The 15,635-nt window shown below is 33.5% G+C and overlaps 1 protein-coding gene across 1 annotated transcript in view; it reads left to right on the top strand.

Moving 5' to 3' along the window:
* Nucleotides 1-6,979: 6,979 nt before the first annotated feature.
* Nucleotides 6,980-15,635, top strand: part of LOC140054745 (myotubularin-related protein 13-like) — a 60,338-nt gene continuing 51,682 nt past the window's right edge. Inside the window, exons 1-2 of the mRNA XM_072099823.1 lie at nucleotides 6,980-7,111; nucleotides 7,781-7,866. Of these exons, the coding sequence (XP_071955924.1) occupies nucleotides 7,057-7,111; nucleotides 7,781-7,866 (141 nt within the window). The 5' untranslated portion in view covers nucleotides 6,980-7,056. The remainder of the gene's footprint in view (nucleotides 7,112-7,780; nucleotides 7,867-15,635) is intronic.

Raw genomic sequence — 15,635 nt, 5'->3', positions numbered from 1 at the left:
TGTTTTGAAACTTAGTGAAAATTTAAGTCATATCTACTGCAAACTTTGTATGGATTAAAAATGGCATGTTTTACAGAAAATTACGCGCGCACGCGCGTTTAAAATTTCAAAATGCGTAAAATTTATTTCTAATCAACTTTCTACGCGTTTCAGGTCATTTTGAGCATTTCAAAAATTCCCGTGCGTGCGCAATTTTTTTACGCGCGCGTGCGCACGTAGCGCAAAAACATCTTTTTTTTGCTTGATTTTTGTTTTTCCACCCTTTTCTAGTAAATTTACCAATTTTCAATCAATTTCGATTTAAAATCACGTCATATGAGCACGTAGAATTGAAAAATTTGCGCGTGTTTTTGATGAAAAAGTTCAAAAATTCGTGAAAATTATGCCTTTCTTTAAAAAGTCATATATTCTAAACTCCGTGGTGAACATTTTTAAAATTTCAGATTCTGGAAGTAGATGAGTTGTAGATATCAAATCATGCATCCATATGGCTAAGCGGACATTGTGACGTCATCGTATGGCCACTCGAATATAAAATATAGGATTTTTGTCTCTTTCGCATAGCTCATCACATTTAATAGAGCGCATCTCCACTTATCCGTATTCCATTTCCTCCCATTTTGTTATATTGTCTAGGCCAATCAATTATCTTTCGCATGATCTAGAATTTTTTAAATTGTGATGACGTCATTATGTCCAAAAGCGTCAATAACTTGGGTCCCTTATTTTCACCTATTCTGCACTGTATGTAGTACGTATACAGAATATAGCGTATACCGTATATACTTTGACGTGACACAAAATAGAGAGCGCACTAACATTTTTTCAATGGCATAATCGTTTTTCTGCGCGCAATATTCTAACGTATGACGTGCACGTGGCCTTTGCGCTGCGGATAACCTAACTCGTCCGAAGTGACGAGTTCAAGTCTAGTATTTATTTGTTTCCTTCCACCCTTCTCCCCCATTTTTTGTGCGCAGCGTATCTCTAATTCTGGCCAACATATGATTGTATAACTTTGTCAAAAGATTGCCCTGTAGCTGTAGATGTGTAAGAAACTTTTTTTTTCAAATTTCGAGTCGCGCAGCGTAAGTTACGCGCGATTTTGTGAATTTCAATGATTGATCATAGAATAAAAACTAAAAGTCGTTTTGTATTGAAACTTGGTGAACATTTAAGTCATATAATGCGCAAACTTTCTATGGATTAAAAATGGCATGTTTCATAAAAATTTACGCGCGCACGCGTATTTAAAATTTCAAAATGCGAAAAATCAATATCTAATCAACTTTCTACGCGTTTCATGTCATTTTGAGCATTTCAAAAATTCCCACGCGTGCGCAATTTTCTTACGCGCGCGTGCGCACGTAGAGCAAAAACATCTTTTTTTTGCTTGATTTTTGTTTTTTCTGTCTTTTATAATAAATTTACCAATTTTCAATCAATTTTGCCTTAAAATCTCGTCATACGAGCACGTAGAATTAAACAATTTGCGCGCAATTTTGATGAAAAAGTCCAAAAATTTGTCAAAATTATGCCTTTTTTTAAACAGTCATAGATTCTAAACTACGTGGTAAACTTTTTTATTATTACATATTCTGGTAGTAGATGAGTTGTAGATATCGAATCATGTATCAATATGGCTAACAGGACATTGTGACGTCATCGTATGGCCACTGGAATATAAAATATAGGATTTTTTTCTCTTTCGTATAGCTCATCACATTTAATAGAGCGCATCTCCACTTATCCGTATTCCATTGCCCTCCATTTTTTTATATTGTCTAGGTCAATCAATTATCTTTCGCATGATTCACCATTTTAAAAATTGTGATGACGTCATCATGTCCAAAAGCGTCAATAACTTTGGTCACTTATTTTCACCTATTCTGCACTGTACGTAGTACGTATACAGTATATAGTGTATACCGTATACACTTTGACTTGACACAAAATAGAGAGCGCACTAACATTTTTTCAATGCCATAATCGTTTTTTTGCCCGCAATATTCTAACGTACGACGTGCACGTGGCTTTTGCGCTGCGGATAACCTAACTCGTCCGTAGTGACGAGTTCAAATCTAGTTTTTTTTTTTTCTATCTTATTCTTCTTTCTTTCCCGGAATTTTGTTCGCAGCGTATCTCTAATTTTGGAGAACATAAGATTGTGTAACTTTGTCATAAGATTGATCCGTAGCTGTAGATGTGCAGGACGTTTCGTTTTTTGACTTTAGAGTCGCGCAGCGTAAGTTACGTGCGATTTTATGAATTTCAATGATTGATCATAGATTAAAAACTAGAACTCATTTTGTTTTGAAACTTAGTGAAAATTTAAGTCATATCAACTGAAAACTTTGTATGGATTAAAAATGGCATGTTTTACAGAAAGTTACGCTCGCACGCGCGTTTAAAATTTCAAAATGCGTAAAATCAATTTCTAATCAACTTTCTACGCGTTTCCGGTCATTTTGAGAATTTCAAAAATTCCCACGCGTGCGCATTTTTTTACGCGCGCGTGCGCACGTAGCGCAAAAACATCTTTTTTTTGCTTGATTTTTGTTTTTACAGCCTTTTCTAGTAAATTTACCAATTTTCAATCAATTTCGACTTAAAATCACGTCATACGAGCACGTAGAATTGAACAATTTGCGCGCGTTTTTGAAGAAAAAGTTCAAAAATTCGTCAAAATTATGTCTTTTTTAAAACAGTCATAGATTGTAAACTACGAGGTGAACTTTTTTTAAATTAGACATTCTGAAAGTTGATGAGTTGTAGATGTAGAATCATGTATCGATATGGCTAACCGGACATTGTGACGTCATCGTTTGGTCACTCGAATATGAAATATAGGATTTTTTTCTCTTTCGTCATAGCTCGTCACATTTAATAGAGCGCATCTCCTTTATCCGTGTTCCAATTCCATCATTTTTTTTATTATTGTCTAGGTCAATCAATTATCTTTCCCATGATTCACCATTTTTAAAATTGTGATGACGTCATCATGTTCAAATGCGTCAATAACTTTGGTCACTTATTTTCACCTATTCTGCACTGTATGTAGTACGTATACAGTATATAGTGTTATACCGTATATACTTAGACGTGACGCAAAATCGAGAGCGCACTAACATTTTTATCGTTTTTTTGCGCGCAATATTCTAATGTATGACGTGCACGTGGCTTTTGCGCTGCGGATAACCTAACTCGTCCGTAGTGACGAGTTCAAATCTAGTTCTATCTTATTCTTCTTTCTTTCCCGGAATTTTGTTCGCAGCGTATCTCTAATTCTGGCCAATATAAGATTGTGTAACTTTGTCATAAGGTTGACCTCTAGCTGTAGATGTGCAGGACGTTTCGTTTTTTAACTTTAGAGTCGCGCAGCGTAAGTTACGCGCGATTTTATGAATTTCAATGATTGATCATAGCTTAGAAATCAAAAGTCATTTTGTAATGAAACTTGGTGAAAATTTAAGTCATATCAAGCGCAAACTTTCTATGGATTAAAAATGGCATGTTTTACAAAAAGTTACGCGTGCACGCGCGTTTAAAATTTCAAAATGCGAAAAATCAATTTCTAATCAACTTTCTACGCGTTTTATGTCATTTTGAGCATTTGAAAAATTCCCACGCGTGCGCAATTTTTTTACGCGCGCGTGCGCACGTAGCGCAAAAACATAATTTTTTTGCTTGATTTTTGTTTTTCCTGTCTTTTTTAGTAAATTTACCAACTTTCAAACAATTTCGACTTAAAATCACGTCATACGAGCACGTAGAATTAAACAATTTACGCGCATTTTTGATGAAAAAGTTCAAAAATTTGTCAAAATTATGCCTTTTTTTAAACAATCATAGATTCTAAACTACGTGGTGAACTTTTTTATAATTACATATTCTGGTAGCAGATGAGTTGCAGATATCAAATCATGCATCAATATGGCTAACCGGACATTGTGATGTCATCGTATGGCCACTTGAATATAAAATATAGGATTTTTGTCTCTTTCGCATAGCTCATCACATTTAATAGAGCGCATCTCTACTTATCCGCATTCCATTTCCCCCCATTTTGTTATATTGTCTAGGTCAATCAATTATCTTTCGCATGGTTAACAATTTTTAAGATTGTTATGATGTCATCATTTGCAAAAGCGTCAATAACTTTGGTCACTTATTTTCACCTATTCTGAACTGTATGTAGTACGTATACAGTATATAGCGTATACCGTATATACTTAGACGTGACACAAAATAGAGGGCTCACTAACATTTTTTTCAATGGCATAATCGTTTTTCTGCGCGCAATATTCCAACGTATGACGTGCACGTGGCTTTAGGACTGCGGATAACCTAACTCGTCCGTAGTGACGAGTTCAAATCTAGTTGGTTATCCGCTCTTGGCGGATAACCTCTTGTTATTGTCAGGATCTTTTTTTTTTTTTTCTATGTTATTCTTCTTTCTTTCCCAAAATTTTGTGTCACGTGTATCTCAAATTCTGATCAACATTACATCGTATAACTTTGTCAGAAGATTTACCTCTATGTGTAGAAGTGCAGGACAGCTCGTTTTTTTACTTTAGAGTCGCGCAGCGTAAGCTACGCGCGATTTTATGAATTTCGCGTATTTAACATAGACTAAAAAGCAAAAGTCATTTTGTAATGACACTTGGTGAACATTTAAGTCATATCAAGGGAAAACTTTCTATGGATTAAAAATGGCATGTTTGACATAAAGTTACGCGCGCACGCGCGTTTAAAATTTCAAATTGCGAAAAATTCATTTCTAATCAACTTTCTACGCGTTTCAGGTCATTTTGAGCATTTCAAAAATTCCCACGCGTGCGCATATTTTTTACGCGCGCGTGCGCACGTAGTGCAAAAACGTCTTTTTTTTGCTTGATTTTTGTTTTTTCAGCCTTTTCTAGTACATTTACCAATTTTCAATCAATTTCGACTTAAAATCACGTCATACGAGCACGTAGAATTGAACAATTTGCGCGCGTTTTTGATGAAAAAGTTCAAAAATTTTTGAAAATTATGCCTTTTTTTAAAAAGTCATAGATTCTAAACTCCGAGGTGAAAATATTTAAAATTTCAGATTCTGGAAGTAGATGAGTTGTTTTTCTCGAATCATGCATTGATATGGCTAACCAGACATTGTGACGTCATCGTATGGCCACCCGAATATAAAATATAGGATTTTTTTCTCTTTCGTCATAGCTCGTCAATTTAATAGAGCGCATCTCTACTTATCCTTATTCCATTTCACTCAATTTTTTTATATTGTCTAGATCAATCAATTACCTTTCGCATGATCCACCATTTTAAAAATTGTGATGACGTCATCATGTTCAAATGCGTCAATAACTTTGGTCACTTATTTTCACCTATTCTGCACTGTATGTAGTACGTATACAGTATATAGTGTTATACCGTATATACTTAGACGCGACGCAACATAGAGAGCGCACTAACATTTTTCAATGCCATAATCGTTTTATTTTTTTGCGCGCACTATTCTAACGTATGACGTGCACGTGGCTTTTGCGCTGCGGATAACCTAACTCGTCCGTAGTGACGAGTTCAAATCTAGTTCTATGTTATTCTTCTTTCTTTCCCAAAATTTTGTGTCACGTGTATCTCAAATTCTGATCAACATTACATCGTATAACTTTGTCAGAAGATTTACCTCTATCTGTAGAAGTGCAGGACAGCTCGTTTTTTTACTTTAGAGTCGCGCAGCGTAAGCTACGCGCGATTTTATGAATTTCGCGTATTTAACATACACTAAAAAGCAAAAGTAATTTTGTAATGACACTTGGTGAACATTTAAGTAATATCAAGGGCAAACTTTCTATGGATTAAAAATGGCATGTTTGACATAAAGTTACGCGCGCACGCGCGTTTAAAATTTCAAATTGCGAAAAATCCATTTCTAATCAACTTTCTACGCGTTTCAGGTCATTTTGAGCATTTCAAAAATTCCCACGCGTGCGCATATTTTTTACGCGCGCGTGCGCACGTAGCGCAAAAACATCTTTTTTTTACTTGATTTTTGTTTTTTCAGCCTTTTCTAGTAAATTTACCAATTTTCAATCAATTTCGACTTAAAATCACGTCATACGAGCACGTAGAATTGAACAATTTGCACGCGTTTTTGAAGAAAAAGTTCAAAAATTCGTCAAAATTATGCCTTTTTTAAAACAGTCATAGATTGTAAACTACGAGGAGAACTTTTTTTAAATTATACATTCTGGAAGTTAATGTGTTGTAGATATCGAATCATGCATCGATATGGCTAACCGGACATTGTGACGTCATCATTTGGACACTCGAATATGAAATATAGGATTTTTGTCTCTTTCGTCATAGCTCGTCACATTTAATAGAGCGCATCTCCACTTATCCGTATTCCATTGCCCTCCATTTCTTTATATTGTCTAGGTCAACCAATTATCTTTCGCATGATTCACCATTTTAGTAATTGTGATGACGTCATCATGTCCAAAAACGTCAATAACTTTGGTCACTTATTTTCACCTATTCTGCACTGTATGTATTACGTATACAGTATATAGTGCATACCATATACACTCTTTGACGTGACACAAAATAGAGAGCGCACTAACATTTTTTCAATGGCATAATCGTTTTTCTGCGCGCAATATTCTAACGTACGACGTGCACGTGGCTTTTTTGCTGCGGATAACCTAACTCGTCCGTAGTGACGAGTTCAAATCTAGTTCAACTTCCAATTACACAAATGGAGGGCCACACGAAAAACTAACGAACATACAAAATGCATTATAAATGTAATATTTTATTCCATGGTTTACCATAATATTAATTGTTGTTTTTAACATTGTTTCTGTCATGTCAATTAATATTCACGTTACGATCGGCCAGTACTCTGCGATAAATTATTATATAAAAGTTCATTTTTGTTTGCGCATGCTCACTACGTTTTTATCGAATCATCAATCATGGCGGATATGTTTTGCAAGGCGTAATAAGAACTGACTTTTGCGATGGGACGATGATAATAAAAACTGCTTAAAAATGTCTCGTTTAGCAGACTATTTTGTTGTTGTTGGATATGATCACGAAAAAGAACGTAAGTAAGGTTCAAATATTTAAATACTGGGCGTGTTTCGCCCTGGGATTCCCGTCTTCCCGTTCAGGAAAATAGGCTAGCCTCTGGTGCGGTCTAAAACTAGGCTTAGCTAGGCTGCATCCTGCCGAGGCAGGCCAAGCCCAATGCAAGTAAAGTGGCCGTAGAGTGAGGCCTAGCCTACATCCATAATATTTTCCATTTGTAGATTAGTCTCTAGGTTTATCGGCAATCTGTCTTCCAAATTCCTAACTAACTCTTGTCTTGTTAGGACTAATTGATACTGTTTATGTTGTGATGATGTGAATGACGTGTGTGTGTGGTGTATTTTGCGTTTTTTAATTCTTTTTTATGTAGGCCCTAGCTAGACTTTCTTGACCACTGGCACTAGCTGTCTAGGCTGGATAGTACAGTAATACAGTAGGCTCGAGCCTTGAATGTAGGAAGCTAGTGATGATGTGTTTATGGACCTGGGGTTTGCGAATTTGTTTCTTTGCTTAATGACTTTTTCAAATTGCTTTGAGGTTTTTTTTGTCACGACCTTCTGGAGGTAATATTTATAATCTGGTCATCTTTTTTTTTCCTAATACTAGGGTAGAGAATTTTTTTTAGTGTTTAAAGATCTATTTACTGTCAAATCACAATGAGGTATTCTTGTTATTTTATTCACAGAGGGTGGTTTTTGTAATGGCAAGATACTACAACGATTTCCAGAACAAGATTGGAAAGAAGTTCCATTTCACCAAGGATTAGAATTGGTAAGTAACCTAGCTGAGTGTCACATTGCTGATACTATAGTAGCAATTTCAACTCCTCCCAGTATCACTAATTGTGCCTCACACTGTTGTATTACTGCAGAATTCTCCAGAAGCCCCCAGAATTTTCATCCAATCTCCTGATATTAACAAAATCAAAACAAATTCATTTTTCAAACTCACATTTACTGTTTAATTTTGGTAGTTGATACATAATTACATCCATACTATAGTTGCTCAAATGCACAAAATATTTTGTGATGAGTTTGAAACATGTCATATCTGTTAAAACATCTCCTAGTGTGTATAGGGACCACTACTATTTAATAATTAAAATGAAAAAAAAAGAGCACATTCAATTGTGATTTGATCAACAGTTACTGAGAGCAGTAAAAGCTACAGTACCAAATTCTTCTCAAAAACTAAAAAAAAAAGAAGAAAAATACAGTACACAACATAAAACCTTTAAACAGTTTGATATAAAACTACTTCAAATGAAAAAATTGTATGCAATTTACGTCTGACCTAGCCCAGTTTTACTACTGTAAATAAAAGTTGCCCATAGTATTTGCACTGCTGATCACAGGAAGCAAAATATAGTAGACTCCTTGTCCTTGAACCATAGTTGTCAAAATTGCCTTGCAACCACATGCAAATAAATCATCTAATAAAGATATTACTAAATGCGAAATTAATAAGCCACACACATACCAGTAGGTCGTGGGTATTTAGTTTAATGGCCTATATATTTATTACAGTATATGTTTTTACACATTGTGCAGCTTTAGTACAGGTTCCCACAATCATTTAAAATGTACAGTGAGCTGTACAATACAGTAGTACTCACACCATACATCATCGGATTCCCCAATTAAATTGTTAATAGTCTGTCACAGTGTTCATTATAATATAATTTAAATATTAGTAATAATAATCAAATCTTATTTCAAATTTCTCGACTAAAATCCACATTTCCAATCTCTCTATGCTTCAGTAGATTGTCATTAAATATACTACTGTACATTTCACACCCGTGTTCATCAAATCCTCCTTAACATACCATTTACTCAGTTTTGTTAATATTCAAATCACATAATATTAATTGACATGACACAGGACATACATTAAACACCGGTTGTATGAGGATTGCTTATTTTTAGTATGTAAAGATCAAAGAGGATAATAATTGCTCTTTTTGTAAAGGGTAAAGGTAATAGGATAAACAAAGTCACAATTAAACTGATTGCTGAATGTACTACTCTCTTCATGTAACTGTAGTGTTGGGTACAAGGTACACACGCTACACAGTAATTTAATATCTCACCATGCTTGATTTTCATTCAACATTGATTCTACAAATTTTAACTCATAAAGTATGTACAGTACTAGTTGGCTATGGTTTTATTTTATTCCACTCAGAACAACATCCACCCATGAAACATTTTAATAAAACTAGTCTCTGAGGTTCCTACCCACATTTTGTTTTCACCTATCTATAGTACAGTGTAGAGGTACCCTGCACTTTTTGTAGCAAATGGAAATCCCTACTACAGTGTACAGTACAGTAATGTATTTAAGGTTAAAATTAAACAGGTTGAATAAAAAAAACACTGTGTTTATCAAAATAAATGTCCCAGGGTGTTTACCTGTAGTGTTCAGGTATTTTATATACCCCCTAATTAATATATATATATATGAAAAAATACAAATTCACAATTGATATCAAGTAGCAATAAAATACAGTAAAAATTGTTTCAAAATGCTTGGTAAATTGTTGATCATGCCAATCAATGAATTGTACTACAAATATAAATGTGTTGTAATACAATATTGTGTTCCAGTATGCATGTGGCTGGGCGTTTATTCTAGGATAATATTAATAAACGCCTCTAGGGGGAATTTATTCCAAATGATGTTCTATGGGAGGAGGGGATGTTTATTCCAAATAATGGGGAGGAGAGGAGAGGATGCTCGAGGGAGGAATTTCATTTAATTTTGGCATTTATTCAATTAAATATGGTATTTAAAATAAGTATGTATTTAATTTTACATCACTTCCTGTGTGTATCTAGTAATTAGTAGTAGGTGATTGATAAAGGAAGGAACTGAGAACTGTAGGCACCATCCACAAACAAACAATTGTCAAGGATAGAGTTTCCTGTCAAAGCCTAAACACAGGAAACCGCCTCAATACTGTCTTAATGTTGCGTCAACCATAGAGGAATTAATATTAATTCCAACATGCATCAACAGTGTGCATCCTGATGGAACAGAATATAAGTACTGTTGTTCAAACCAATTTTATAAACCACTGTTTATAATAAAAGACTTCTTTCAATTGACCACAATACAAGCCTTTCTTATGTCAAAACATTGCTTTTATATGCAACGGAAAACATGCCAAAATCCAATACCCTTTTTTGGGTTTCTATTTATTTATTATTATTTTTCAAATTGCATCATAGTAGTAGAACCTTACTCAACTGAAAAATGTGTATCCTCCATCTTCGCTTCATCTTGGTTCCCACTAGAAATGCAACAAGTTGACCAATGACAAGCAATAGTTCGAAAAATCCATCATTTGCGATTGGTCAAATCACTTAAGTTGCAATAGACATGTGATATGAGTAAAGTGCATGTTTGATTCATAGCATAATATTAATTTTTCAAATGTGTCATTGAAACTGATGCTACATTAAGCTTAGGCCATTTTCAAATGATAATGACTGAAAATTTACAACCAGACTACAGTCAATATTATTACATGTTTCCTTGATGGAAATGGAATGGTGAGCAGGAGACATTTTGTAAAGTCCTAATTACACCTTAATAATACTAAATCATAAATGTCAAATAAATTATAAGTATTTATTTATTTTATTTAATCATTCTGACCCATCTGAAAATAATCTCTGTAAAGTAATTGTTTTACTTTCATACAGGTATGTTAAGGTATACAGTATTACTATTAGTTATTTATCCATTAAGTTGGTTTTATGGACAATTTATTCTAACTTTGGTAGGTACAGTAGGTAATCAAGTTTCTGGGTAAATTATTAATAATATTAATTAATATTTTAAAAACCTTGAATTGGGAAGATATTAAATAATTTTATTTAGAAACTTTGAATAATAGAGTTGGCAAACAGTGAGTGATACTCATTAGAATTGAGATTCGATATTGAAAGTGTTTTGATAGTGATCAAAATTTCATTTTGAACGTTAGAAAAGTAGTGAAGTAGATTTAACTTTGAAGCAAAGACACTGGGCAATATTGCCATTATACCTAGATGGATCAAAATTGCATTCAGAACGTTGTCTATTTAGACTTAGTTATATGTACTACTAGTCTATAGTACAGTAGATTACTTTGAAGCAAGACACTGGGCAATCATATTGTATACCTAGATGGTGCATTACAACCATAATCTATAATGTCATTAATTATGTTTTAAACAATTATATGGCTCCTTTTTTTGTAGTAAATCTGACTGTACTGTACATATTGCAAAACAATACTGTACATATCTATAGACAGATATTCATCTCATCATTAATTGTTGTTTATTGAGTACAGTAGTAGGAAACATGATTTATAGGCCACTATACTACATATTAGTTACAGTGCATTTTGAATATCAACCAGCTGAACTGAAAATTAATTTTAACTACCATACTACTCATTTCAACCTGTACAAATTGCGAAAGAATGATTGTGTTCTATAAAAATACATATTTAATTGTAGGTAATTATGTATTTTACAAAGTGAATAGAGATACTACAGTAATTATAGTTTTAGTTTCATTGATAATTTGAACTTATATTTCTAAACATCATTTAAAATTCCAAAATATTATAACCTATATTTTATTAGTATTAAATGTTAACCTACAGTTGTTATCATTATTTTTATAATAAATTGAGGCAAATTAACTACCAGTACCTTGTCTGTACTTCAAGGCCAGCTATTGCAGGACAGTACAATCGAAATGACATTACAATAATGTTTTTGTATAGATTTTACAGTTTATGCTAGGTTTGTTTATATTATTACTTTTTTTACCCAGACTTGGCACTATACTTCTGTCTTCAGGAATTTATTCATAAATAAACATATGCTCTGGGCCGAAGTTTAACAATATCAACCTATTAATTACTACTGTATTTATTAATAACAAATTATGATTTCTCCTATTTATTATTATAAGGTATATTCTTTACTATAATAGTAAATTTAAAATAAACATACCAAATCTGAATTTGGTACTTATTAATGATGTAATGCTAGGATTTTTAATAGTAAACTATAAATGTATTCTGTAAATAACTAGTCATTTTTCCACTCATTTATATTGATTAATTGTTACAGTTTAACAAAAACTTTAAATTTAAACTATTTAATAACATTGTGTCTATATCGTGCCTAGCTTACCTGTATAAACCGACAATAGCCCGTGCTCTCCAGAGGGAGGGCTTAGATACGAAAGTGAAAAGTTCCTAGAACACCCCTGTATTATAATGGACCCGTCCGCAACCACGCCCTCATGTGGGAACGTACCACCGTCATCATTTTCTTCGTGTTAGAAAAGATACGCTAAGTGTTAGCCTTGTGTACGTTGGTACGTTCCCACATGAGGGCGTGGTTGCGGATGGGTCCATTATAATACAGGGGTGTTCTAGGAACTTTTCACTTTCGTATCTAAGCCCTCTCCCTCTGGAGAGCACGGGCTATTGTCGGTTTATACAGGTAAGCTAGCACTCATAGACTACTAACACCACTACTGGTTTGTGTAATTTTGAAAATATAAAATTTTGAAAACTCTAATTTATAAAACCAAAACGTTTGAAATTAATTCTACTGTATGTTCAGTACTCCAACTTTAATATATTGACACTTCAAATGTATTTTTATGTAGTTTATAATTTGATAAAACCAAGTGGGCTGTAAAATACACTAACCACAATTGTTAAACTTGTTTAGTCATTGACTGGTATAGTTCAATGGTAGTTGACAATCCCTATTGTATTGAACAATAGCAGCCGATTATCTTGGTTTCATATAAAGTTCACTTTGTACTCTTCATAGGAATCCTCTCTTTTACTGAACGTAAAATGCCTTTTCATGCATGACTTTTCGTGTCAGTGCAGTGTAGATTATCCTGTCACAAATAACTGGATCTGTCAAGGTCATCATATTTGCAGTTAGAAAAATAATTACAGTAATAAATAATACTAATACTACTAATAATAATAATAATAACAAAGCATTTAAAATGCACCATATATCCAATAAATGATTTCTCATTATATGTAGTACATACATGTATAAAAGCATAAGAATTAAAACAACTTTAGAAAAGGTATGACAATTAAAACTAATGATGTACTGTAGTAATTATTTTTTTGAATACCACAAAACATGTATTGAAATAAAAGTTGATTGTCTAGTAGAAGGCCTACCCTAGCTGTTTTTACAATCATGCCCTTTTTTGCTTCACGCATTGATAACCCGGTAACTATTAACAAGGTGCCCACCCAAAAATAGAAAATAAATAAATAAAATGACTCACCCTCAGATTTTAGTAGGCTACAGTCTATCCCCGGATTAAAGGAAAACTTCACGAGAACAATTGCGAGATTTCGCCCCACACTTGCTATACAGCCATCGCTATAAATTGCTGTGATGTCATGTGTGCAGTAGCAAAATCTACCTCAATGAATTTTCAATAGGTGCCTTCAATTGCTAATTTGACATATGTAAAGCTTTAAATTTTCCAAAATGGTATTTTGAAGAAACACTTCAATATCCAGATAGGCAAATGAAACAATTTCAAAATTCAACATTTATATTTTTTACTAGAGGTATAAAATAACATGAAAATCAGGTAGCACAACTTTTTGAAATGGGAATTTTATGATACTCGTTCTGCTTTACTGTAGATGAAAGATCAGTGCTGCTGCAAGGGTTTATATTTTATTGAAACTTTATACCCGGAGCTCCCCTTTAATGTCCATCACCACATAAACCAATGTTGAAGTTAAAATGGTTTAGTTGCTATAAATTTCACTCATAATCATACACAGTAGTACTATGAACATACTGTACATATTCTGCATGCTTATACACAGTACTGTTGAAAGATTAATTCTTAACTACTGCTGGTAAAAATGAATCTTTATTCATTCAGTTCAAACTACTATACTTACTAAGGCCTCGTTTCTGCTGCCAAAAATATACCGTATATATACGGTATATTTTATATACGGTATATTTTTTGGCAGCAGAAATGGGTCTCATAAAAAATATACCGTATATATTTGCGGTATATATACTGCATAAATATCCCCATCGTTTGTGGATATTATACGGTATATTCCAAAATATACCGTATATTTCGTTCCCCGTTTCTGCTGCACTCAAAATATACCGTAAATGTGACCCGACTCATGACACGAGGTCAAAAACTAACAGAGCGCGACGCGTTTGTTTTGGCTTTTCTGCTGCATTGAAAGTTGAAAAACACGTGTAAAAGCAAGCAACAGATCAAAATGTCACTGTGGACCGAACAAATCACTATTTTTGCAATTCAATTGTGGGGGGAAGCGAAAGTTGGGGGGAGACTGCATGGCAACAGAAGAGATACCGAGATTTGAATTACAATAAATCAAATGTTCTTACACGACAACAACGTGATGTAAAATCATGGTAAAATACTGTATAATAGAAAATGGAAATTAAAACGGCAATATAGGATAATATAGCATAATATAAACTCAATTTGAATAACAGAGTTTATTTATAGTGACATTTCTAGATTGTGCTTGTATGTGCGGTGTAAATTCGTTGCCACTTCTGCTCATTAGATTTAAAATAGAAAGCAATGCTACGACGTTTTGAGAAACCATCATTGTTTTGTTTTTGTCAGCATGTATCGGTAGGTAAAAAACCTCACTACACGAGGTCAATCCATACTTCCGTCTCACGAAATGCATTTAGGGTAATGAAAGCCAACTTTTTTACAACCCACCCACGAAGTATGTGCAGCGGAAACGGTGCACGAATTTCATATACGGTATATATACGGTATATTTATACGGTATATTTATACGGTATATTTTGGGTTGGCAGCAGAAACGGGCCCTAAGTTGCTACAGTAGTATTAAGTATTAATACTTATTAATATTATCCTTGTTCACATGAACTTATGTCCACTTGTGAAATGGACATTTTACAGTATATGACATAGAACATTTGTATACTTTTTAATATAGTTTCAATGCTTTATAGTCTTGAAAAATTCTCTACTTTGAGTTATGTATTGACTGTAATGTAATAATACTTTTTAAATTAATTTAAATTTACTTGCTGACTGTATTATTAATGTTAGAACGCACCGTTTTAATAAATGTGTGCAGCTGATCCAAAAGCGTTGTTCAAATAAAGTTTGAGTTTGAGACAAGATTATAGGATTGGCAGATAAAGCAAACAAGTAAAATACTGAACCATGGTTAATGTATAGCACGTTTACAATTGGCCTCATGCAATGTTAATGTTTTAAGCAATAAGTTAATTTCTTTTTTCTATAAATTTGTCCACTGTCATTTTCTATCTTAACTCACTGATACTGTATATTATATTATCAGGGAGTTATTTTACAACTCCCTGATTATATCGATTATAAATAGTTCACCTGAACCATGCAATGTTGAGATACAATTTGCTAATATACACAATTAAGCGTTCACCCTCAAAATTATTCAAAATTCAAGA

The sequence above is a fragment of the Antedon mediterranea genome, chromosome 7 (assembly GCF_964355755.1).
Source record: "Antedon mediterranea chromosome 7, ecAntMedi1.1, whole genome shotgun sequence".
In the NCBI taxonomy this organism is placed as follows: domain Eukaryota; kingdom Metazoa; phylum Echinodermata; class Crinoidea; order Comatulida; family Antedonidae; genus Antedon; species Antedon mediterranea.
Note: the sequence above shows the minus strand (reverse complement) of the source record. Positions and strands in the feature narration are given on the sequence as shown.